The 27,864-nt window shown below is 41.1% G+C and overlaps 2 protein-coding genes across 2 annotated transcripts in view; both read right to left on the reverse strand.

The window, feature by feature from the left end:
• LOC136879389 (glutathione S-transferase-like) overlaps window positions 1-27,864 on the reverse strand; it is a 363,810-nt gene that overhangs the window by 307,542 nt on the left and 28,404 nt on the right. The gene's annotated exons all lie outside the window — the stretch shown is intronic.
• Window positions 422-26,402, reverse strand: LOC136878742 (glutathione S-transferase). Its single transcript, XM_067152199.2, has 4 exons — window positions 26,228-26,402; window positions 9,527-9,694; window positions 7,723-7,865; window positions 422-715 (listed from the first exon to the last, which is right to left on the reverse strand). The coding sequence occupies exons 1-4, from the start codon at window positions 26,361-26,363 to the stop codon at window positions 545-547; spliced, it is 618 nt and encodes a 205-aa protein (XP_067008300.2). The 5' UTR covers window positions 26,364-26,402; the 3' UTR covers window positions 422-544.

Raw genomic sequence — 27,864 nt, forward strand, 5'->3', positions numbered from 1 at the left:
TTACTGCACGGCCAACTTGCCCGGTCAAGCTGTCCTAAGGGTAAACTCAGAAACTACTCATGAGACATAAATTATATTTTTGCACCATGTACTCGCAGTATATATCTACAGCATAGACTACAATCAGAAAATGTGTTTGGTTTTTTTTTTGGGGGGGGAGATCAAAATTTGTTATTCAAATTTTAATGACTTTGTTGCATATTTTATGGCCTACTTTTTATAAATAAAGAGCTTTACTCATGATTGTAGTCTACTTTTAAGACAATTGCACACTAAAGCTGTGTGCCAGATTTCACTGGGCTATCATTAATGGTTACAGATACAAGTGTTATTATAAAGGAATGCAATAAACACAGTCAATTTTTTACTTGTAAAAATTTGTATTTTGAACAGTGAGTAACTGTAAATTGATATTGTAAAATGCAGTGCTTCCATCATTTTTATTTCAGGTGAAGATAACTTTAAGGAAATACCAAACAACTTCCATATTTTTTTGTGTATAATACCTCAAGCATCCCCAAGTTGGTTTACAGTTGAAGAAGTGTCACCACTCAGTGACAGGCCTCTTGTCAATCCATTCTTTAATCTTAGGCAGGTTCTCGACTTTATCAACAAGAGCTTTCAAATGAGGGTAATTGTCAGTGATGGGCTTTTTATCCCACAACATGCTGAATAAGTTATTGAGTGAAGCAAAATGGAGATCTGCCCAAGTGACCTGAAACAGACAGAGATAACATTCAGTCTTATCTGAGACAGATGCCTTTCAGTGTTCAGTCTGCAAGTCTCCATGAATTAACTAAGCACCTCCAGAAAGCTTTATTTGTAACTAACACTGTGGCCTCGGTTAGTTCTACACCTCTGGTGATTAAGTCATTGAAAACTGAGTCTAACCACTGTAGCCAGTTTATACGTACAGCTTCGTCCATTGAGTTTATTTCTTAAACGTTTATCTCCTCAATCAGAGTACCATCCTGCCATTGTTTGTACCAATGATCATTCTTGCTATTTCCATATCTGTTACATCTCAATTATACTTATGGTATCTTGAGTCACTTAGATTTCACTCCTAAGGAGTAAGGTTGGTCTTGATTTCTTTCATACAAATAGTGTTGAATGCAACTGCGAGCTCACTGCATTAGCTTTGATGCACCTTGATTAAATTTTACTAAATATACTACCATCCTGGGAGAATATACATCCCAGTTATTTTATTGCCTACCTGGTACTCAATCCTCCTAGGTTTTCTTCCCAACTGAACTCATCTTAGTCTTGGAAAAGCTATTTATTTTCTTTTATATGTGCAGTTTGGGCAGTAGCCCAGGTGGTAGATTCCCTAACAGTTGTTTGCCTAGTATTTCCTTAAATAATTTCAAAGAAGTTGGAAATTTATCAAACACGCCCCTTGGTAAATTATTCCAATCCCTAACTCCTCTTCCTATAAATTAATATTTGCTCCAAGTTGTCCTTCTGAATTCTAACTTTATCTTCATATTGTGATCTCCCCTACTTTTAGAAACTTTACTCAAGCTTATTTGTCTTCTAATATCATTGAACTGTCTTGACTCACAGCTCCGGAACACACCGCTCAGCAGAGGCAGCTTGTGTGGTAGTGCCGGTGTACGATGGCACCACCAATGTAATAAAGAAAGAATATGCAATTGTTTTCCTTCCAAGAACAGATTATATTAAATTTCAGGAACATGAGTTCATATCTTATTCTGCCTTCATTTCATCAAGCTTACAAACCGACATGCTCTTGTCGGAGTATGTGCGCCAGATCTCGCAGGCACTGCTTACGATCATAACACACTGTACTAAAAGACTGCTTGCATCAGTTTGGACTGGGTTTCATGTGTGACGTTAGCGGCCGAATGCCAGTGGCTGCGCAACACAATGCTTCATTTTCATTTGCTAGAGTGCAGTATGTACTAACACATGTCAAAACCACTAGAAATGCTACAGTACAGCACATGTCAAGCACAACACCCAGCGTTCATCACCAATACAACAATTTTGTTATTGTATCTGATAGCTATTATATCTTTTGTTCCCTCATGCTAAAACAGACACCTAGCAACTATTTTACATCTCACCGAGCTTAAGTGCGGCCAGTATTCAGTAATCGGGAGATAGTGGGTTCGAGCCCCACTGTCGGCAGCCCTGAAGATGGTTTTCCGTGGTTTCCCATTTTCACACCAGGCAAATGCTGGGGCTGTACCTTAATTAAGGCGACGGCCGATTCCTTCCAATTCCTAGGCCTTTCCCCTCCCATCGTCGCCATAAGACTTATCTGTGTCGGTGCGACGTAAAGCAACTAGCAAAAAAAAAAAAAATTTTACATCTCTGAAATTCAGACACCCTTCCTGGCATACCACAATGAATCTACAGGACAGCTCCTTCAATGTATCAGACGTCTGGAAAGAAATAGCAACGGCAATAGAAGTACGCCGCCGAACAATGCTGTATGGCACATTTTTGTGAAGTTGAGTTTTTAATGGAACATTGATGTATGTCATGCCTTACACATGGAAAAGTCACTGGAAGATCAAATATCCATCTCTAGGTGGCATTAAAAGTCAGATATCTGAAGCACTCCAGTGGAATAATGTTGTATAGCAAACGAGATGGCAGACACTAGAAGTTATAAGTGGTATGTTCCGAGCTGTCAGTGGAGAGATGGCATGGAATGACATCAGTAGACGAATAAGTCTGAGTGGTGTCTTTAAATATAGGAAAGATCACAATATGAAGGTAAAGTTGGAATTCAAGAGGACAAATTGGGGCAAATATTCATTTATAGGAAGGGGAGTTAGGGATTGGAATAACATACCAAGGGAGATGTTCAATAAATTTCCAATTTCTTTGAAATCATTTAAGAAAAGGCTAGGAAAACAACAGATAAGGAATCTGCCACCTGTGTGACTGCCCTAAATCCAGAACAGGATTGATTGATTGATTGATTGATTGATTGATTCATTGATTGATTGATTGATTGATTGATTGATTGATTGATTGATTGATTGATTGATTGATTGATTGATTGATTGATTGATCAATATACATGTTTTGCCAAGCACAATAAAATGACTTAATAGGTCATGGAAACAACAAACTAACATGTCTCAATGGAATGGTATGAAATGGAAGAAGTTATGGGACTCCGGAATGCCATACAAAAGCCGAAGAGACAAAGAGGTAGCTCGAAAGACGCATCCATATAAGATGAGTCCAACAATGCTGCATGTGTTATTGCTACTGCAGTACACAAAATTTCCGGTCTTAAGATTGCCATTCATGATATTCATGTTCCTATAAATTAATGTACGTACTATTTTTATGTTCTTTTCAAATGTTACGACTCTTATTGTATGTAGGCACCATTGTGAAATATGGATTATAATTTTAACACATACCTTGACAACATTTGAACAAAAGAGGGTTTCTTCCTATTTCCTATTTTATTGTGCATATCTACTGCTAATAAACCATAAACGAGAGGCTGATGGTCAACAGAACTTGATTTCCATGGCACGGAATGTCTAACGAGAACACTTCCATTTAAAATACGCAGGAGCGATCTTGACCATGACTGGATGACGGCTGCTCAGCACTGCTCAGCACATGTAATATGAACTGGCCCATACCTGCCAAGTGATTTACCAATTTGTGGTATTGGAAGAAAAAGTGTGTACTCTTTGAAATATGTTAAAACTGTTATATTAGTTTTGAAGTGATATACTTGTAAAATTTGCTTTTGATTAACAAGCGTGTGCTACCGCAAGTAATTATGTTACATACATGCTACATAACCTTAAAGTGTTACATCTGTTATGTTATTTTTTGAGGCTTTTCTTCATTTTTTTTATGTTTACGAGATTAGAGGTCCATGTCTTATTAGTAAGTTCATCAATAAATAACATACAGCATTCTTCGACTGATATTCGCTTTAAAACTACTTCGATGTTGAAATGTTCTATTATACACAGCTGTCCGACCCATTGGCTGAATGGTCAGAATACTGGCCTTTGGTTCAGAGAGTTCCGGGTTCGATTCCCGACCGGGTTGGGGATTTTAACCCTCATTGGTTAATTCCAATGGCCCGGGGGCTGGGTGTTGGTGCTGTCTCCAACATGCCTACTACTCACACACCACACATCCTCCACCACAATAACACACAGTTACCTATACATGGCAGATGCCGCCCACCCTCATCTGAGGGTCTGCATTACAACTCGGCTAGAAATAGCCACACAAAATGATTATTATTATAGACAGTTGATTAAGGGGTAATATGCACTAGTTGCGATTAGGGGGGAGGAAAGGGGGGAAGTGGCCCCTCTACTTTGTGGAGAAAAAATAAAATATTTATTCCATTTTAGCTGCCTTAAACTTGGAATTATTAAGAAACCAATTTGTATAAACTCTGTTATCTTTTCAGCTGATTCTTTCCTTTAATTTGTTTCATTATTAAGAAAAATACTTAGCGGAAACACACACAAAGTATTGTTCGATGCAGCTAACTGGTTTGTACAGAGCCACAGCAAGGAGTGGAGATTCGCAGGGTCATGTGTAGCACATTCTGCAACATAGGTCACCCACTTGTCAGTCTGGCAGTCTTACTCAGTCCAAGATTATTACTGTACTTAAGTTGGTAGACTGTCAACCCTCTATCGAAATTTGCTCAGAGAGCATTAAAAATTTACCATTTTACAACAATTTTAATGTCTCTCTCCTCCCCCCGCCCCCCCACTATATCCATGGACACCGAGCTCGATAGCTGCAGTCACTTAAGTGTGGCCAGTATCCAGTATTTGGGAGATAGTAGGTTCGAACCCCACTGTCGGCGGCCCTGAAAATGGTTTTCCGTGGTTTCTCCATTTTCACACCAGGCAAATGCTGGGGCTGTACCTTAATTAAGGCCACGGCCGCTTCCTTCCCAATCCTAGCCCTTTCCTGTCCCATCGTTGCCATAAGACGTATCTGTGTTGGTGCGACGTAAAGCAACTAGCAACAACAACAATATCCATGGACATGGGTACTTTTTGTTGTCTATACATTTTTGTGCTCACTCCACTTTTCAATTCCAACTGCCGCTACTGGTAATGTGTATTGTTATGATGTAACGTGCCTGTTTTCTTGATACAAAGACTAAATTATTATTTATTTTTAATATTTTACGTTTTTTGCCTCTACTGTAAAAAATTGAAAATGTGCCATACAGCATTGGTCGTTGGTGTACCTCAATTGTACATATTATCACGAATCCCTGCAAGCGCTCGGATAGATTTTTCCCTCCCAGACGATAGTGGAGGATGTTAAGCAGAGTTAGAACTGGCCAAGGTAGATGTGGAGTTACCCTTGGGGATGGAAGATTTCACCACAATGTAATCACAGAGAAGAGGAGCAGACAATTAAGCGTATTACATGAGTGTCATTCACGTGATTTCAGTGGACTTACACAGTGTCTCAAGTGAAGCTCTTCTGTGCCTCTCCAACATGGATATGGAGCTTTAGTTGTGAACTTGAAATGGCTGTTATACATACTGTTACTTGCCAGTCCTGTGGTAGCCACCTGGAAGGCATGGCTGGTATTTCCATGTATTGTTCTTGACTGCTGGCTTACCAGCGAGTTTCTTGGAGATTCAACGAGAATGTTCTACCTCTAACTGCCTCGCAAATATTCTGGTTCACATCATCATCGGTCAGAGCTGGAGTGTGAGACTCAGTGTGTTGGGGCAATCAGGTGGAACTGTTGCATTTTTTACTTCTTTTAAGATGATATATATATATATATATATATATCATCAGGAAATCTAAATCTATCTCATCTGATTGCTAGGCAGGCATCAATTTTTGATAATGAGACAAATTCTCTTCTCTTACACAGGGTGTACCAAAATTCGATGACAAAAATTTAGGAGTGGATTCCCCACATAGAGAGAAGAAGAAAAAAAAAGGTTATGACAACATGGGTCCAGAAACGAATACTTACAGATTTATTCAAACTCTGTGACACAAATTAATTTTAGTAATATTTACTTGTCCTCAGCCAATCATTCAACCGTCTCATCAACAGAGGTTCGCCATTAACATCTGGGCAGGCATTGTTGGCGACTCCTTGTTGGGACCCTACGTTCTTCCGAATAGGCTTACTGGACAGAACTACACAAATTTATTGCGTAATGCATTACCTGATTACTTGGAAGACGTGCCACTTCCATCCCGCCGACAAATGTTTCTCATGCATGATGGTGCTCCCGCACTTTTCAGTCTGCTGCCCGCAGATACCTGAATACCCATTTTCCTGAGCGCTAGATAGGTAGAGGAGGACCAATTACTTGGCCACCACCACGCTCTCCTGACTTGAACCCCTGGACTTTTACCTGTGGGGACACATTAAGTCTCTTGTGTATGCGACTCCTATTCCTGATGAAGCAACTTTATGAGAGTGCATTGTGACATCCTTTCAGGCAGTACGCACTACACCAGGCATTTTTGATCGTGTGCTTAACTCCATGCGATGACAAGCGGAGGCTTGTATTTAAGCTGAGGTCGTCACTTTGAACATTTCCTCTGATACATGCTCAAGGTGTTTCAGCTGTCGTTACAGACGTACGGTGTAAATGTACAAAAGTTTGAATAAATCTGTAAGTATAAGTCTCCGGACCCATGTTGTCATTAAAAAAAAATTCTTCTCTCTATGTGAGGAATCCATTCCTAAATTTTTGCCGTCGAGTTTTGGTACACCCTGTAGTGCATTGGCACTGCCGGTGCCTCCAAGTAGCCTACACAGTGGCGTTCATGGTATGCACTAGCCACGTGCCTTGGTAGGTGTGCTACTTACCAACTGATGAGCCCAACTTAGCACAATGGGGCGAAACACCCACAACCAGGAATGAGTTAGCTGGAAAATTTATAATGTCCTTCTTTTAAGAGGTGTTGGCTGTCGCTAGTGTCCCACCAAGGTCTGAACGAGGAGCTGTTGTTGTGGGGTTGAAAAGTCCAGTGAGTGGGTGTGCTGGAACAATGGAACAGAAGACTGTACTGTGTGTTTGTGTATTCCTGTGGACAGAGGCTCAGAGTGAGTCAGCGAGGGAAGCCGCTATCGTGAGTCTGAGGGTAAATGGATCTGCGTTAATGTTCGCTGTTGTGAGTATCGTCCTGGTGTTGAGTATTGTTGAACAGTTTAGTTGTTCATTGCATGTGATTGTGTGAAGTTATGGACTGTTTCTGGAAGCAAACCAAGTAATAGTCAATGTGTGCTGGGTAACGAGTGTTTCACCGTGTTCAAACTCAGCAGTCTACACACAGGTGCTGTACGAAGCGACTCGACTGGGAGAAGTGCAAGTAAAGATTAGCCGCCCGAAGTAATTCCGACCGGCCAGGACTCCCTGGTGTGTGTATAGAAGAGGGACTTGGTTGAGGCATTTGGCCTTCTGACGCAACTTGGCAGGTTTGATCCTGACTCAGCACAGTGATATTTGAAGGTGCTCAACTATGCCAGGCTCATGTTGGTATATTTACTGGTATGTAAAAGAACTCCTGCAGGACTAAATTCCAGCACCTCGGCATATCCAAAACAAGTAAAAAGTGGGTAGTGGGACATAAAGCCAATAACATTAACTGAAATAAATTAGGGTAATAAAACACATTTTACGACTGACTAAAATACCCCATCTGCAAAATAATTATATTGTTTAATGATTGAGATCCAGTTCTCACCTTTCCACCAACCAGGTAGCCTCCATTCTTCTTCACCATGTCTTCCAGGGTACTCAAGTAATATGGTAGTTTCTCCTTTTCCAAGCTTTCTTTATGTTTGGCTTTAGCTTCTTCTACTTGTTCAAAATGGTACTTGCCCAGATCTGAAAAGTGTGGTAAGTAACTAGTACTAAGTGATTACATGGTAGTCAACCACCACAGAACCAAGTCCTTTAATACTGCATACTGACAGGCACAATCTGAAGAAAATTTGACCAAAATATGAAACATTCAATTCAAAAAGTTATGAAATAGAGTATGATACATATTTTATGGCTAAAATATCACTATCCCTAAACTGTTTAGAGCACATTTACATCATTATCATACCTATTTGTGTAATGGAAGCATTTCATTTTCAACAAAAACTGTCTTAATAATATTTAAACTCAGATGGATTGCAGTAAAACTAGTGTGGCAGACTCAGTTGTGCTGACCACACAATACAACTTTTGCGAAGGATAATAATTATCTCAAGGTGGGAAAAGCAGCAGACTGGATGAATTGTGTGTGGAAATGATAACACCAGCAGCACCCAATGTCTGTATAGGTTATTTAGATGTATTTGGAAAGAACAAACATGTGCAGCAGTGTCCACATACATGTAGGGAGAACAGAGTAGTTTTGGAATGAAACTGGATGATAACAACGATGTGTGCTGTCCCCAGTGATGTTCATAAAGATTATCGACAAAATTGTGAAGAATGGGGACAAGGAGCTGAAGGTAATTTTGTTCACAGATGGTGTGGAGAGCAAAAAGAGGGCAACTCCACATACTGAGTGAGATTATTGAAAATTATGGAATGAAAATCTGTTTGGAAAAGTGTGACACAAAGATGCTGACTAGAGAAGAAAGGGAAGGAAATAATAAAAATAAAGGGTCAAAACCTTGAAATTGTCGAGAGCTTCAAGTACTTGGAAACTGAAGCAATGCAGAGCTGGACATGGAAATCAGTAAAAGGATTCACAGAGAAATGCATTCTATCAGAGTGTGGTCTGCAGGGAGGACCTCGGCACTAACAAAAAGACAGGAGAATAAAATCCAGACCAGAGAAATTAAATTTTTAAGAAGTATAACAGGAAAGACAATATAGGACAGAGTAAGAAATGAGGATGTCAGGAAGGAAATCGGAGCAGGAAAGCTTTCCGACATAATGCAGAGGTTTGTTGGACATGTTTAGAGGATGCTGGAGCAGATGATGGAGACCCAGAGAAAAGGGGTGAAGGCAAGAGGAAGAGCCAGAAAACGATCAAAAATAGAATAGACATGATAATAAGCTTTTGGACTTCTGTCGTATCAAGGAAAAGAGGTGAAATTCTTTGCGTTTTCCAGAAAACTTTGCTTCGCATCTTCAGTAGAAAGTCTCATGTGTTCACAAGCTGTACTGTGTTCAGCTGCAGAGTTGTGTGTCTGCAATCTGCGAGTGTTCCACGGTGCATATGCCAGCGTGAGAATCAAAGAAGAGTGGCAGGAAACATCAAAATGAGACCGAAGGAGTGTACAACCAAGAACTTATTGTGACAGACATTGCTGGAAACTATGTAGTCTACTAATGTGTAAGTGATAGAGTAAACAAACTGTAAAACTGGTATGACACAACCTGTGTCTGTGTTAGTGTATAAGTGCTAGTTGCGTCTTTATGTACCACCCCGCCATGTTACAATACAGTAAATTAAGGATTATTTGATGTCATTCTTTTGTATGAAAATATTGCACTAAACAATAAGGTTTCCTTTACTTAACTGAAAATCTGGTGTAACTTACCAATTCTCAAGTCTGTTATAGTGTCCACAGCTGCGTCCACAAGCATTGCCTCCCATTCACTGTTCCCCATCAGACCATACTTCCTGGCTAGGTAACGGCAAATAGCAGATGACTGATTACAGACTTTTCCATCCTCTTCAAGGAAGGGAAGCTTTTGAAACGGCATTGCTGAAATCATGAGAACCGGAGGTATAAATCGGTTCTTAACACTCAGTAAACAAAATTATCTTATGAAAACTGATATGTTCTTTATTTGATAATTTGAAAGGAATGCTTGCAAAGTAATAAGGTAAAGAAAAACTGAAGTGAAGATACCCAGCAACTATAGTGGAATTTTTTAAGGGTGGGAAAAAGTCCATTCGACATAGCAGTTTGTACAATGTCAGCATATAAAAGATCTCTAGCTACACATTTGATGTTCACCCGACAAAATTAATTAAAATTCACCCATAGATCGACCATCATAATTGATCCGCAGGCAGCCTAAATGGTGCTGTATCAAAATGCCTGCACACTGTCGTGGAGGCCTGGGACAAGTATCGGGCTTGTGGTTTCTCCAACACAGGCCATGCGTCACACAAGACGTTCATGCAAACGTTAGCTGGAGCAATCTTCGATATTCTACTTAGGCTGTCCATTCTAGAATGTCTCTTCTTCCAGACCATTTCCTCAAGCAATGTCCACAGTTTGTTTAGATTTATAAGCCTACTGCCAGATGGCCAAATAGAAATGGAAATTAAGTCAGGAACATTTGTTTGCAACCATTCTTGTGGTAATACTTTGTGTACTGGACCCGAGTCGTGTTGAAAACTCCAATTCTGCCCCATTAATGAAGTTTCATTTAAGAAGGAACTTTACAACAAGAGATGGTGCTGTGTTTTGGTACACTTGAGCGGATGTTTTGACACCTTTCTCGTAAAAGTGAATCATACGAAACTCCCCACCACATCATCAGTAACGCCAGATGATCAACTGTGATTGCATCTGGTGCAGAGACACAATCATTTTGGTGGTTTAAGTGCTCTTACTACAAATTTTCCAATTAACATTTTTACACGTACATACTACTGCTTAACCCTACATGGGTGGAAGCATTTTATGACTGTACATGGACCAAAAATATGCCAAACTGAAACTCATCCAGAATTATCAAACGCTAGCTAGAAACTTGCATATGTATATAATATTAATTGGTTTCCTCGAACATTGAATATACTCCACCGCAGGGCTGCATAGGACATTATCAAAATTCTTTGTATCAGCATGTTAGCACATAAAAGGCATGGGTCATTCCACAAATAAGTTATTACAACAATCAAAGACCTTATATCAGATAGTGTTGTGGATGACCAGTCTTTAGTTCTACATCTTCTAGTTGGTTGTGTTGCTTGTTGTTTCTATTTGATTCCCTGAATGACTTTCCTGGTGAATTATGTCAAAATTTTGGTATCACAAAATAGATGATATAGATGTTGATTCCCATAGGGAACCTGAAATATTTGTCCTGAATGAGTAAATTTATTATACCAATATAGTTGGTCTGTTATTGGACATTATAAATTTTCCAGCTAACTCATTCCTGGTTGCCAGCGTTTTGTCCCATGCGTCTTGGTAGGTATGCTATTTACCAACTGATAAGGCCAAATTAGCAAATTAGAAAGCAAGAGAGTTAAATTCTTCATAGAACTGAATTTATTCTCATAGATTTGGATCATAATGTAGCCTACATTTTTGTAAAATGTTTAATCAGTGGCATACAGTACTTTAATTAACAGTGAAGGGATAATTATTTAAATTATTTTTTAAAAGTAAATAGTAGAACTTCTTGATTCAAAGAGGTCACAGATGTTATCCATATTGCTCATCTCTTACGTAATCATTCATTGAAAGGTATGAAATAGGAAGGGGTTGGCTCTGTACGAATGAAAGTGCAATAGTAAGTCTGACTTCATCTTAATGGATGACTGTGCTCAAAACTTGCCATCTAACATCCTGGAACTCAACCCACTGAGGTAACAACCTGTTCCTGACTATGATTATCTTGCCCTATGTGCCGAGTCATGCTTGTTCAGCCGATTATGTTACCGTATCTCTTTTAGTTCTTGTTATTTTTGATTAAAAAAAGATTTAATTAGCATAACTCCCATCAAGTTACCTTCTCATGCTTGTTTGTTGTAGTGAATATGATGTGAAAATTAGGATTTCCAGCACAACGACTTCAGCTACAGCGGTGGCTCGAACTGAATTATGTTGGTGGTCCTACATTGTGATGTCCAGTCCACTGCAGTAATTGTAATATATAATAATTAGTTGTTCTGTGTTTTTGCAGGTCCAATCATGATTGCCTGGGAAAAATTACGTGAGGTGGATTCCCATTGCCTTCCTCAATGCCATTTGTAAAAGACAAATCTGAATTCGTACTGCATACATGAAGTGTCAGCTGAGCCTGTGCACATCCATTCTCAAACTCCACGGTGACGTCTAATGTGTCCCTCTTTCTCTCCATGCCCTATCAGCTTTGAAGTTTCTGAAGATCCACAAAAAAAAAAAAAAAAAGTACAGTTAAACATTCATCTAAGACTTCCTGATTTCCAGAATATAAACAACTGACTTGCACAAAAAACAACAGTTGAAATGGTACAAAAACTGAAGCATTCCTTCCCCTTATCAAAAATAATGTTGATGTAGTATCGACACACTCACAATTACAGAAGTTCTGAAACCTTAATATAACTTTCGAAGTCGGCTTTCTTAATGGAGGGGAAAGTCATCTATCTGATGATACTAATGTTTCTATTTTCATTTTCTTGACTACCTAACTTTGAAGAATTCATGTTCATCAGCACCATTATGGAGAAACATCTTCATGGTCACTTGTAAATGTTCGTTCAGCTACTGGCGTAATTACTTTTACAGCTTGTCTCATCTTGCCAGCTGTATTACGAAGAGTAAAAGACTATTACAGCCTTTGTCAAAAGAATGTCAGTTTCAATCCTTCAAATGATTCTTTGCCACAGCACGATCTAGCAGCAGGATGCCAACCCGGAGTGATGACATTTCAATACGAATCATCGAAGTGGGTTTATAGGTTCTCCTTTCCTTTCACATCCTGCAAGCCAAGGTCATCCCAGAGATGATGAGAGTCCAAAAGAAGACGAGGGTGTGATGTACAGCCGCACTTGGGACGTCTCACCCACGCAGCTCCTCCGGTACACATGAATAGGCCTGCCGTGCTATGAGGCGTGCAGGTCAAGGGCGACTTAACTATATCGTTCTCAAATAGGTGGCTAAGTGTGCTCCCCTGTGTTCGTCCCAATGTGCTGTCGTTCACAGACCAAATCAAAGTTGTCAGATCACCAGTAACTGAATGGGTATCAATTTTTGGTTTGATAACAACACATAATATGGTGTATATTATACCTTTCTTTCTGGTGGTTCTGCAGATTGTATTATAAAGGTGCACTTCATCACCTGTGAAGAACTTAACAGGACTGAATACTATGAATGTCAAGTACTTTGGATAAGTATTCTGTATTCCCTCAGGATGGCAGAGTTATCATCATCGCATCTTTGCTGCAGCAAGCCAGGTGCGATTGTGTACGAGTCTCCTCCAGTTTGTCCTGTCCATCCACAGATAATGTTCATATTTTCAAGTTTCTTGAAAATCTGCTTCTCCCAAACATTATGAGGTCTTCCTCTTGGTCTCTTCCCAGGAACACTGCGGTCAAAGTATGCTCAAGGAGTCTTGTGGGGATTCATCATTTTCATGTGACCACACCATTGCAATCTATTCACTTCTAGACTCTCCAGTAAGCTTCTTTCCAATCCAAGTTGCTGTCAGATATCCACATTCCTTATTTTATCCAATTTTGTTATACCAAATGAATTTGTATCAAAGCTAATGCAGTAAGTTCCCAGTTGAGATTAAGAACTACAGTATTTCATGAAGAACACAAGTTTGCAGAAGAAATTATTTTTACACTGCTCTGTTTTTAGACTGACTCTGTTGTATGAGAGCGAAAGCTGGGTGCACTCAGGAGATAATAGCTATGAAAGTAATGAGAATGATTGATGGAACATTTTTTTTTTTGTTTACAATTTTGCTCTATGTTGCCCTGATACAGATACGTCTTATAGCGGCAATGGGATAGGAATGGGAAGGAAGCAGCCGTGGCCTTAGGTAAGGTACAGCCCCAGCACTTGCCTGGTGTGAAAATGGGAAACCACAGAGGGATAAACTTAAGATGGTTTGGACATGTTTAGAGGATGGAAGAGGGAAGGATGCCGACATTAATGATGGAGATCCAGACTGAGGTCATTCAAAACGATGAAGAATAGTGAGATTAGAAGAAACCTTGATTGGAACACAGTCAAGGAGAAACAGTGGTGGTAGGATACAGGAAGACGGAAGTGTGCCATAAACATCCCAACACAGCGGGACCTGGTAGAGGGAAATGGATGATGGTGATTGTTTCAAAACATATTTTGAAATTTCTTTTAGACTAGGAAATGCTTAGCAGTGAATAGAAAAACAAACAAAATACATTTCAGGCTCACTGCAAATCTGTTTCAAAACATCAAACTGTCATGAATGCGCCTGGCATTCTGTCACTTAGCGACGAGGATTGGCTGGCAACTAGGGGCGATATGGTCTACAATCTCACAACCTACTTTCCTGTTCCTTCGGTTTAAACGTTACGGGGAAAGAATACATCAAAACCACCCACTGTGGCCTGTCTGCTCAAGGGATTTCTCTTCAAGGAAGTGGATGTCATAAACAGATTAGATTCTCTATCTCTTTCAAAAAGCAACCAGAGAACATTTTACCATATATAATTCGTCTGGCACCTTGCTGCTTGGAGACATGTTGACAACCCATGGTCATACACAGTATGTTCATATGGTATTAGTTTCATTTTCCATACTGATGATTCTATAGTTCTCAATTATAAAGGTTTGATTAGGTGAAAACATTAATAATTTGTGTCAGCTGGAGAAAAGATTAAACTATTTTGCCACTTATTTTCATCCCACTTCAAGGCTTGTATGTATATATGCATGCACTTCAAACTTCATCAGTAGCGACAATTTCAATTTAAGGGGGAATGGAGCAGTTTTATTATAAACAAAATCACAGTTAACGTGGAAACTAACATGCATGCGTAGGTAACTTGATGTAAGTTATGCTTGTCAAACCTGGATACTTTTTATCAGGAAACAACAAGATAATGTAATCTGGCTAAACAAACATGACTGGGCAGGTTGTTATCTCAATGAGTGGAGGTCAGGCTAGCAAGACTAAGATCTATCGCCCGCCTGGAGGCGTTGTCAAGCCTATATGGTCTACACTGTGGTTAACCAGTTCAAGTCCCAATAGTTGCAAAAAATTTCACCATCAGAATGTTTGTTGTTGTTGTTGCTATTTGCTTTACGTTGCACCGACACAGATAGGTCTTATGGCGACGATGGGACAGGAAAGGCCTAGGAATGGGAAGGAAGCGGCCGTGGCCTTAATTAAGGTACAGCCCCAGCATTTTCCTATTGTGAAAATGGGAAACCACAGAAAACCATCTTCAGGGCTGCAGACAGTGGGTTTCCAACCCACTATCTCCCAGATGCGAGCTCACAGCTACGCGCCCCTAATCGCATGGCCATCTCGCCCGGTGATCAGAATGTTGGCCGGCAGATTAAAAGAGGTGCTATACAATTTCTAGTCATTAGACTGTGTGTCAAAATCCTAGATTCATTTCCAAACCACTCCGCACTAGATTCATCTCGCTTCCTACAAAATACCAAAGAAAAACAGGACAAGGGTTGGACATACACACTGAAGGAAATCATCCTACCATAATATGAGCACTAAAGTGGAAAATTCTGACATAAACACACAAAAACACCAAATAAGTTGGTTACATGTTACGTGTTGTGTGGCTGTGAGCTTGCATTCAGGAGATTAGGGCGGGGGCCTTGAACCCTACTGTTGACAGCACTGGAGATAGTTTTCTGTGGTTTCCCATTATCACAGAAAGTAAATGCTAGTATTATATCAAATGGCCACTACCTTCCAGTCCTAGCTTTTTCCCCATACCAGCATTGCCAAAAAATTGGTACTTGTTAAAGCAAAAAAACCACAAACCACACATTAACAAATATCTCATCAGAAATGTAATAATGTAATAATGAGGTAATAATTGTTCCTATCTTACACTTTCTACTGAACCACTGTCAGAGGTTCTGCACCTAGGATAATCTTTCCTCCCCACATCTTTGTTTCCCTTATATCATACTTTCTCAGACCAGTTTTATCAGACTGCATTTATCATTTTGAAAGAAGCGATCAAAAGGCGTTGCTTTTTTGTCCATGAATGTGAATTAATTTGTTAATATATAATTTAAAACTGTTGCATAAATAGCAACAAGGGACCTGAAATTGATAACATTCCCTCTGAATTACTGACTGCCTTAGGGGAAACCCACATGGCAAGGTTATTCCATTTAGGGTATAAGATGTTTGACACAGGAGAAGCTCCATCCGATTTTTGGCAGAATGATGTTATACCTATTCCCAAGAAAGCCGGTGCTGATAAGTGTGAAAACTACCACACTATTAGTTTAGTTACTCACGCCTGAAAAATTATAACACGTATTATTTACAGAAGAATGGAAGTACAAGTTGAAACTGAGTTGGGAGAAGATCAACTTAGCTTCAGAAGAAATGCAGGATCATGTGAAGCAATCTTGACTTGACGTCTGATCTTAGAGGATCGAATTAAGGACAAGCCTATGACATTCATAGATCTAGAGGAGGCATTCAATGTCATTCATTGGACCAAGCTATTTGAGATTCTGAAGGTGACCAGGATCAGATACCGAGAACAAAGAATTATTTACAATCTGTATAAAAATCAATCTGCAGTGGTAAGCATAGAGGGCTCTGGAAAAGAAGCAGCAATCCATTAGGCAATACCACATAGCTGATAAAACAGTTATGAGGGAGTTTTAAAAAAGTAACTAATATTGGTGGAAAACGGTAAATAAAAATTTAACAGACTATGGGATGAGTTTAAAGCAAGTGTTGACGAATGTGAAAACAGGTTTGTATCTTTAAAGGTGGTAAGGAATGGTAAAGACCCACCTTATTATAATAGATAAATAAAGAAACTAAGAAGGAGGTGCAGACTGGAAAGAAATAGAGTTAGAAATGGCTGTGGAAGTAAGGAGAAATTGGACGAACTTACTAGGAAATTGAATCTAGCAAAGAAGGCAGCTACCGGGCGAGTTGGCCGTGCGTGTAGAGGCGCGCGGCTGTGAGCTTGCATCCGGGAGATAGTAGGTTCGAATCCCACTATCGGCAGCCCTGAAAATGGTTTTCCGTGGTTTCCCATTTTCACACCAGGCAAATGCTGGGGCTGTACCTTAATTAAGGCCACGGCCGCTTCCTTCCAACTCCTAGGCCTTTCCTATCCCATCGTCGCCGTAAGACCTATCTGTGTCGGTGCGACGCAAAGCCCCTAGCAAAAAAAAAAAAAAAAAAAAAAAAAGAAGGCAGCTAAGGATAACATGATGGCAAGCATAATTGGCAGTCATACAAATTTTAGTGAAAAATTAAAGGGTATGTATAGGTATTTTAAGGCAGAAACAGGTCCCAAGAAGGACATCCCAGGAATCATTAATGAACAAGGGGAGTGTGTATGTGAGGAACTTCAAAAGGCAGAAGTATTCACCCAGCAGTATGTAAATATTGTTGGTTACAAGGATAATGTCCAGATAGAGGAGATGACTAATGCTAAAGAAGTATTAAAATTTACATATGATAACAATGACATTTACAATAAGATACAAAGTTGAAAACTAGAAAAGCAGCTGGAATTGATAAGATTTCTGGGGAAATACTAAAGACAATGAGTTGGGATATAGTACCATATCTGAAATACTTGTTTGATTATTGTTTGCATGAAGGAGCTTTACCAAATGAATGGAGAGTTACTGTGTATAAAAGAAAGGGTGATAGACATAAAGCTGAAAATTACAGGCGAGTCAGTTTGATATGCATTGCATGTAAGCTTTGGGAAAGCATTCTTTCTGATTATATTAGACATGTTTGCAAAATGAATAACTGGTTTGAAAGAGGACAGTTTGGGTTTAGGAATGATTATTCCACTGAAGCTCAATTTGTAGGTTACCAGCAAGATATAGCAAATATCCTGGATTCAGGAGGTCAAATGGACTGTATTGCGATTGACCTGTCTAAGGCACTTGATAGGGTAGATCATGGAAGACTACTTGCGAAAATGAGTGCAATTGCACTTGAGAAAAGAGTGACTGAATGGGTGGCTAGATTTCTGGAAAATAAATCTCAGACAATTAGAGTAGACGAGCTTTTATTTGACCCTGTAATAATTAAGAGGGGAATTCTTGAAGGCAGCATTATATTTTCTTATATATATATAAATCAATGATATGTGTAAAGAAGTGGAATCAGAGATAAGGCTTTTTGCGGATGATGTTATCCTGTATATAGAAATAAATGAATTACAAGATTGTGAGCAACTGCAAAATGACCTCAATAAAGTTGTGAGATGGACAGTAGGCAATGGTATGATGATAAACAGGGTTAAAAGTCAGGTTGAAGTTTCACAAATAGGAAAAGTCCTCTAAGTTTTAACTACTGTGTTGATGGGGTGAAAGTTGCTTTTGGGGATCATTGTAAGTATCTAGGTGTTAATATAAGGAAAGATCTTCATTGGGGTAATCACATAAATGGGATTGTAAATAAAGGGTACAGATCTCTGCACATGGTTATGAGGGTGTTTAGGGGTTGTAGTAAGGATGTAAAGAGAGGGCACATAAGTCTCTGGTAAGACCCCAACTAGAGTATGGTTCCGGTGTATGGGGCCCTCACCAGGATTACTTGATTCAAGAAGTGGAAAAAATCCAAGGAAAAGCAGCTCGATTTGTTCTGGGTGATTTCCGACCAAAAGAGTAGCGTTACAAAAATGTTGCAATATTTGGGCTGGGAAGACTTGGGAGAACGGACACGAGCTGCTCGACTAAGTGGTATATAATTCTTAAAGTACAAATGTTTATTTGAACAAACCACCTATTCAATACATGTACCATAATTACTTACAGCTTGGCTGTGGTTGTGACTTAACTAATTCTAAGTACACTGAATAAAAATAGTTTACAATTTAGTGACAATTATGTTGGATTCATCTAAGCTTAAATGTCTAAAATGTCTAAAACTTCTTTCAGTTTGAGATTATTCTATGAAGATTATTTGAAACATTACCTAGAAAATCTGGTTAAAATCATCATTTTATTATTGTAATTCAGCTAAGCTGTTAGTTTTATATGTTCTATAACCATAGCTGTTTTCAAATAAAGCAAGAATTTGTAAATTAGATTTTACGACCATAATTATTGAATCTGACAGTACATTTTTTACCATAATCAGGATCCTGATTTGATTTTGAGGTGCAATCGATGGCTCATGATACCCGACAAATGGGTGAAACATGTCCCAATTAGACAATTGTAATAAGGATTAAGTCCAAACTACTGTATAAGTAATTACAGGTATTGAATAGCTGGTTTGTTAAATAAACATTTGTATTTTAAGAATTGTATTGAATATCAATATGGACCCACAATGAAAATGATCACTTGTAATAAGTGGTCACCCAGGTGGCAGATTATCTACCTGTTATTTTCCTAGCCTTTTCTTAAATGATTTCAATGACATTGGAAATTTATTGAACATATCCCTTGGTAAGTTATTCCAATCCCTAACTCCCCTTCTTATAAATGAATATTTGCCCCAATTTGTCCTCTTGTATTCCAACTTTATCTTCATATTGTGATCTTTCCTACTTTTAAAGACGCCACTCAAAGTTATTCGTCTACTAATGTCATTATATGCCATTTCTCAGCTGACAGCTCAGAACAGCTCGTCTCCTTTCTCCCAGTTCTTCCCTTCCCAAACTATGCAACATTTTTGTAACGCTACTCTTTGGTCGGAAATCACCCAGAACAAATCAAACTGCTTTTCTTTGGATTTTTTCCACTTCTTGAATCAAGTAATGCTGGCGAGGGTTCCATATACTGGAACCATACTCTAGTTGGGGTCTTACCAGAGACTTATATGCCCTCTCCTTTACATCCTTACTACAACCCCTGTCCATCTCACAACATTATCGGAAGGCACGTTGCAGTTGCTCACAATCTTGTAACTTATTTATTACTCTATACAGAATAACATCATCTGCAAAAAGCCTTACCTCCGATTCCACTCCTTTACTCATATCATTTATATATATAAGAAAACATAAAGTTCCGATAATAGTGCCTTGAGGAATTCCCTCTTAATTATTACAGGGTCAAATAAAGCCTCGCCTACTCTAATTCTCCGAGATCTATTTTCTAGAAATATAGCAACCCATTCAGTCACTCTTTTGTCTAGTCCAATTGCACTCATATTTGGCAGTAGTCGCCCATGATCCACCCTATCAAATGCTTTGGATAGGTCAGTCACGATACAGTCCATTTGACCTCCTGAATCCAAGATATCTGCTATACCTTGCTAGAATCCTACAAGTTGAGCTTCAGTGGATTAACTTTTCCTAAACCCTTCTATCGAACTAGTTATTATTTTGCAAACATGTCTAATATAATCACAAAGAATGCCTTCCCAATGCTTACATGCAACGCATGTCAAACTTACTGGCCTGTAATTTTCGGCTTTATGTCTATCAGGCTTTCTTTATACATGGGGGCTACTATTTCGTATAGCTCCTTGATGCAAACAATAATCAGATAAGTACTTCCCATATGGTACTATATCCCAACCCATTGTCTTTAGTATATCCCCAGAAATCTTATCAATTCCAGCTGCTCTTCCAGTTTTCAACTTTTGTATCTTATTGTAAATATCATTGTTATCATATGTAAATTTTAATACTTCTTAAGCATTAGTCACCTCCTCTATCTGGACATTTTCCTTGTAACCAACACTCTTTACAAACCGGTGACTGAATACTTCTGCCTTTTCAGTGGAGAGATGGTGTGGAATGACATCAGTGGACAAATAAATTTGAGTGGTGTCTTTAAGAGTAGAAAAGATCACAATATGAAGATAAAGTTGGAATTCAAGAGGACAAATTGGGGCAAATATTCATTTATAGGAAGGGGAGTTAGGGATTGGAATAACTTACCAAGGGAGACGTTCAATAAATTTCAAATTTCTTTGAAATCATTTAGGAAAACAACAGATCGGAAATCTGCTCCTGGGCAACTACCCTACATGCAGATGAGGTTATGAGGGAGGTAGGTAGGTAGGTAGGTAGGTAGGTAGGTAGGTAGGTCGGTCGGTCGGTCGGTCGGTCGGTCGGTCGGTCGGTCGGTCGGTCGGTCGGTCGGTCGGTCGGTCGGTCGGTCGGTCGGTCGGTCGGTCGGTCGGTCGGTCGGTCGGTCGGTCGGTCGGTCGGTCGGTCGGTCGGTCGGTCGGTCGGTCGGTCGGTCGGTCGGTCGGTCGGTCGGTCGGTCGGTCGGTCGGTCGGTCGGTCGGTCGGTCGGTCGGTCGGTCGGTCGGTCGGTCGGTCGGTCGGTCGGTCGGTCGGTCGGTCGGTCGGTCGGTCGGTCGGTCGGTCGGTCGGTCGGTCGGTCGGTCGGTCGGTCGGTCGGTCGGTCGGTCGGTCGGTCGGTCGGTCGGTCGGTCGGTCGGTCGGTCGGTCGGTCGGTCGGTCGGTCGGTCGGTCGGTCGGTCGGTCGGTCGGTCGGTCGGTCGGTCGGTCGGTCGGTCGGTCGGTCGGTCGGTCGGTCGGTCGGTCGGTCGGTCGGTCGGTCGGTCGGTCGGTCGGTCGGTCGGTCGGTCGGTCGGTCGGTCGGTCGGTCGGTCGGTCGGTCGGTCGGTCGGTCGGTCGGTCGGTCGGTCGGTCGGTCGGTCGGTCGGTCGGTCGGTCGGTCGGTCGGTCGGTCGGTCGGTCGGTCGGTCGGTCGGTCGGTCGGTCGGTCGGTCGGTCGGTCGGTCGGTCGGTCGGTCGGTCGGTCGGTCGGTCGGTCGGTCGGTCGGTCGGTCGTTGTTGTTGTAGGAATTAGACGTTTTGGAAGACTTTCTTATAGGGTATGACATTGTATGGAAGTGGAACAGAGACGATAACTAGTTCACAAAGAAACTAGAAACTTTTGAAAATTAGTGCTACAGAAGAATTCTGAAGATGAGATGGACAGATCTAATCATGACTGAAGAGATACTGAATCAAATGGCTGAGAGGAGATCGATTTGGCTAAATTTGTTTGGAAGAAGAGAGAGAATGATAGGACACATCTTAAGACACCCAGGACTTATTCGGTTGATTTTTGACGGAAGTGTAGGTGTAGGTGAACGGTAGTGGTGACAAGTAGATTAGAGCAGATGTAGGATGCAGCAGTTACGTAGAAATGGAAAGGTTAGCACAGGATAGGGTGGCATGAAGAGCTGCATCAAACCATTCTATGGACTGATGACTCAAACAAGAAGACGAAGAAGAATTTATTTTTTATTTTTTTACAATCTGCTTCATGTCGCACCAACACAGATAGGTGTTATGGAAACGATGGGACAGGAAAGGGTTAGGAGTTCGAAGGAAGCGACCGTGAGCTTAATGAAGGTTTAGCCCCAGCATTTGCCTGGTGTGAAAATTGGAAACCACGGAAAACCATTCTCAGGGTTACGGACAGAGGGGTTTGAACCCACAATCTCCCGAATGCAGCTGATAGCTACCGCACAGTCAGTTACTCGGTAATAATCATTCTTTCTTTCTTAATCTGTTTACCCTGCAGGATTGTTTTCCCCCTCGGACTCAGCGAGCACCTCAAGGGCAGCGCGACTTTGCGTCGAGGGGATACAACTGGGAAGGAGGACCAGTAGCTCGCTCAGACGGCTATATCTGGTGTACTGAACAGGGGCCTTTTGGTGGATGGGAAGATCGGAAGGGATAGAAAGGACGAGCGAAGGAAACGACCGTAAGTTAGGTACAATCCCGGAATTTGCCTGGAGAGGTGGGAAACCACGGTAAAACCCCCTCTACTGAGTTAACCTCCCGAGGCTGAGTGGACCCCGTTCCTCAAATTTCGTGGCAGAGCTGGGAATCGAACCGAACCTGCGGGGGTGCCAGCTAATCACACCAACAACTACACTACAGAACCGGTACCATTCTAATAAACAATTAAAAACAATCACAGAAATCCGAACGCACAATGATTATTGAACACCCGTTATTTGACGCCTTGCGGAATGATTGCTGCATGGTACAGTTTGGCTTTCCAAAAAGAGTTTCTTTTGGCTTTACTTCTCAGTTCTTTCAAGTTCTTCCCACTATTTTCTTACGGCATTGAAACAATGAAAGGTACCAGTGCTTTATTTTCAAAGACCTTAAATATCGACCGAAAACTATACCGTACGCTATGCACTAATACTGCTCGATTAAATGACGGGGAATCATTCACCTAACACACATCTCTAAAACTGTGAGCTTGCATCCGGGAGATAGTGGGTTCGAATCCCGCTATCGGAAGCCCTGAAGATGATTTTCCGTGGTTTCCCCATTTTCACACCAGGAAAATGCTGGGCCTGTACCTTAATTAAGGCCACGGCCGCTTCCTTCCAAGTGTTAGGCCTTTCCTATCCCATCGTCGCCATAAGACCTATCTGTGTCGGTGCGACGTATAGCAGAACATCCCCACCAACATGGCCAGACTAACACAGTCGAGAGTTTGTCTTCCGCTGTGAGAAAAATTTAGTTTTTATTTCATTTAATTTTGTCTTAATATTTGGCTGAAAAATCCCTACGTTTTCAAGTAGATTCAGGAATCCGTCCTTACTTTATAACGAAACTAGCTGATGTACCCGTGCTTCGCTACGGGATTCTCAGAAAGACTGACTTTGTGGTTTTCCTAACTGAAATCAACATAGGTCATTAAAAAAACATAAGTATGAATGTAACGATTAAAAGCAATGCTATCATATAAAATATTCGATCAAATGGAAAGCCGCACGTTTTATCACTTTTAATGAACAGTGCTGCGGTTAGATTGCGGTGCCAATCTAATAGTCCAAAGTTCCAGAGCTGAGATGACCAGGCCGCAGATTGCCATGAACACCCATCTGTCATTATTCCGGTAAATGTGCACACTGTTCATTCCAATCAGTGCCTCAGAGTAGGGATTGAATAGCCCGAATGCTATGATGATCCAGTGTGTTACGTACCAGTAGTATCAGAAAATTTATAAACCAAAGAAATGGCATGCTAAAGAAGAAAGTTATCTAACTCCCCAGGTACTTCCCATCTATATTCAGACAGGCTGTTACACTCTGTACGACTGGGCGAGTTGACCGTGTGGTTAGCGGTGCGCAGCTGTGAGCTTGCATCCGAGAGATAGTGGATTCGAACCCCATTGTCGGCAGCGCTGAAGACGGTATTCTGTGGTTTCCCACTTTCACACCAGTCAAATGCTGGGCCTGTACCTTAATTAAGGCTTAAGGCACTCCTATCCCTTTCCTATCCCATCGTCGCCATAAACCCTATCTATGTCGGTGCAACGGAAATCAAATAAAAAATACTCTGTACGCAGCAGTAATCCTATCTACCGGAAATGAGGGGCAACAGAAGACACAAAGCACATCACGAGAAACAATGGTCAATGTAATGTTATTGTTGATCAATGTTATGAGCTTTCTATATTGTAGGCCTACACATTTAGTTTTCTTTCGACTCTGTGATTTGTAAAATATTTTATACCGTAAACTGCAGTTTCTTATTCTCCGACTTTACATACCGATTTTCATTACATACTGTTTACCCATTTTCTCGTTACTCGGCGCTGATATGTACTTAGTAACAAAAATCCAAATTCATGAATATCTTTGTGATCATAGCCAGTACGGTAACAATGTATAAGACATGAATAATAGGAAATTTAATACTATATAACCTTAGTTATGTAGCATTCATCGATTACACTTCTAATAAGAAATATTTGGGAATTACATTTTAGGCCTTCCCCTAAACTACCATTTTTCTCAGCGTGAATACAATTATTGATAGCCTAGATTGTAGCAATTTATTCCCCAACCTTGCATACCCATTTTTTAAATACGACCACTAATAACATAAATAGTTGAGAATTCAATTTTAGGCCTTCCCCTAAACTACCATTTCACTCAGCGTGAGTAAAATGATTTATAGCCTAGATTGTAGCGGCTCATCCCCCGACTTCACATACCGATTTTCATTAGACCACTAATAACAAATAGTTGAGAATTCAATTTTAGGCCTTCCCCTAAACTACCATTTCACTCAGCGTGACTAAAATGATTTATAGCCTAGATTGTAGAGGCTCATCCCCCGAATTCACATACCGATTTTCATTAAATTCTCTTCAACCGATTTCTCGTGATGCGTGTACATACATACAGACAGACAGACAGAAATTACGGAAAAGTAAAAAGTGCATTTTCTTGTTACTATGGACATGACCGATACAGAAATACCATTATTTTCAAATTCTGAGCAATGTACAGACAAAACTCTTATTTTATAGAAGAAGCAAACATCGTACGACCGGTTAAGCTCACGGTAACTAACTTGACAGTATTGTATACCCCTGTGGGTGAGGGCGGTGGATATAGCTTGTCTGTCGTAAGAGGTGACAAAAAGAGCGAGTTGGCCGCGCGGTTAGTGTCGCGCAGCTGTGAGCTTACATTCGGGAGATGGTGGGTTCGAACCCCAGCGTCGGCAGCCCTGAAGATGGTTTTCCGTGGTTTCCCATTTTCGCACCAGGCAAAAGCTATACCTTAATTAAGGCCTCGGCCGCTTCCTTCCCTGTCCTAGCCCTTTCCTATCCTTCCGTCGCCGAAAACCTTCAACGTGTCTGCGCGACGTTAAACCAGAAGAAAAAATAAGGCATCGTCAAAAGAAAGGGAGGGGGTCACGAAGGGTATAAAATTGTTCCCGAAATTCTTAGCTAGAAAGCGTGAGTTGGCGACCACGGGGAGCCTAGATGAGACTGGCTTTGCTTCCCTCACTTGTGTCAGCCTCTCATCTATTCTGTCCGATCTCTCTTGGTCAACTCATGCCTCACTTCCGGTCCCGACGGTACCAGGTGTAGGGTTTCAGCCTGAAAAATATGTCGGTGGCACTTTGGTAAGCGGTTTCAATGTTGTAATCATAGAGTTTTTTTTTTTCTTTTGCTACTGGCTTTACGTCGCACCGACACAGATAGGTCTTATGACGACGATGGGATAGGAAAGGCCTAGGAGTTGGAAGGAAGCGGCCGCGGTCTTAATTAAGGTACAGCCCCAGCAATTGCCTGGTGTGAAAATGGGAAATCACGGAAAACCATCTTCAGGGCTGCCGACAGTGGGATTCGAACCCACTATCTCCCGGATGCAAGCTCACAGCCGCACGCCCAACTCGCCCGGTTGGAATCGTAGAAAAATGAAGTCTTTCGATACCGGTACATTTAAATTAAAATATGAGCCTAAATAACTCATAGAGGTTTATTAAATACCAAAAACTTAATGTGTGTCGTGCATTTGAACATTTTGACAGTGGCAACCCCAGAAATGAATGTTCTCGACCAGCCCTCCACAACAAACCAGTGAAGCTTATCCGATGTCTGTAACCTGTAGACAACACAAAACATGCAGCGAGCGATACTTACAAGATTTGACATCATTCCAGCTGTCGTAGTTAAGTCGTTTGTCTTCGAACTCCACCCCTGCGTAAGCTAAGACATAGCGAATGGGTTCTGCCAAACCCTTGACATCAAAGTAAGTCACAGAGTACTTGGGCGCCATCGCAAAGCCGAATGTGTCGGTGTCTGACTGTGAGTCATGTACAGACGTCTGTTCAGTGATAAGCGGACAAGGTCGAGGACAGTGCTGCCATCTGCATCAAGTGTCCTCAGAATTACCTTTCTCGCGAGTGCAAATGGGTAGCGCCATTTCTCTTACGCCCTTGGCATTAAACGCAAGTCTTTTCGTGAAGTTCGCGGTTGTCTCCTTTATATTGTTTTTGTTAAAACCATCATTAGGCCGAATTATACGGCTACATTTTATAATGAAGGACATGCAGCAATAGTTGCAAGGTAACGAAGAATAGAAACCACGCATTTACTTACTTACTTACTTACACAACAAGATGTACGAAAGATTACAGAAATCTCTTTGAGTTAGTCCAACGTTAAGCCACAGCCAATGAAAAAGACTTATTTTTAACTGTCTGAATGTGATCGATAGACGAAATAACCAGATCTCGGAATAAATACAAGGAAGTAAGGGGCATACACTTGACGGCAGAACATATCCGAGCGAGTGAATTGCCCGTGCGCTTAGGTTTGCATTCGGGGGATAATGGGTTCGAATCCCACTGTCGGCAGCTCTGAAGATGGTTTTCCGTCGTTTCCTTAATTAAGGCTACGTCCGCTTCCTTCCGACCCGTAGCCCTTTCCTACCCCTTTGTCGTGATAAGACCTATCTCTGTCGGTGTGACGTGAAGCAAATTGAAAATCCGCAGCCTGTTTTCCAGTCATTTGACCGGGTCAGGAATGGAGCGAATGAAGCCCCTATCTAGCGGTGAGGGTACGAATTGTGCCGGCTGCCGAAGCCTGTCGCACTCCTCTGGGGCAATGATTAATGACTGACAAATGAGATGAAATTATATTGGAGGGTGTTGATGGAATGAAAGATGACAGGGAAAACCGGAGTACCCGGAGAAAAACCTGTCTCGCCTCCGCTTTGTCCAGCACAAATCTCACATGGAGTGACCGGGATTTGAGCAACGGAACCCAGCAGTGAGAGGCCGGCGCGCTGCCGCCTGAGCCACGGAGACTTCGACGTAAAGCAAATTGTAAATAATAATGGCGCATGGAGGTTAGTAACCGATGGGGGGTGGGCTTCCCGGCCGGGTCGGGGATTTCAATCACATCTGATTAATTATTCTGGCTCGGGCACTGGGTGTTTGTGTTTGTCCCAACACTTTCCCCTTTATGTTCAGTCAACAAACTACACTACCAACCACCACAGAAACACAATACTTATAACATCCTCCATGTAACGCTGGCGTAAAGAAGGACATCGGGCCACAAATCCAGATGTGTGCCACAGTTCGCACCCGCGGCCCCACAGATATGGGAAAAGCGGTAGAACAGGAATAAAAAGAAGCGCCTTGCCGTTAGCACCTCTGTTACCTCTTGAAGCCATGATCCTGGTGTGATTTCTCTAGTATTACGATCCTCAACATCCGGGTACCCCGGTGGGAAATAGTGGTTGGATGAGGTCATTCAAAGCCAGTTATGAA

This window comes from Anabrus simplex, chromosome 8 (genome assembly GCF_040414725.1).
Source record: "Anabrus simplex isolate iqAnaSimp1 chromosome 8, ASM4041472v1, whole genome shotgun sequence".
Taxonomy (NCBI): domain Eukaryota; kingdom Metazoa; phylum Arthropoda; class Insecta; order Orthoptera; family Tettigoniidae; genus Anabrus; species Anabrus simplex.

Bases quoted from the DNA above. Each gene is read 5' to 3' on its own strand.
- LOC136878742 (XM_067152199.2), bottom strand. From the start codon at position 26,363: ATGGCGCCCAAGTACTCTGTGACTTACTTTGATGTCAAGGGTTTGGCA. The intron at 9,695-26,227 runs GTAAGTATCGCT...TCATGATTTCAG, and splicing joins CTGGAATGATGTCAAATCTT to CAATGCCGTTTCAAAAGCTT. The intron at 716-7,722 runs GTGAGAACTGGA...TGTCTGTTTCAG, and splicing joins GCTACCTGGTTGGTGGAAAG to GTCACTTGGGCAGATCTCCA.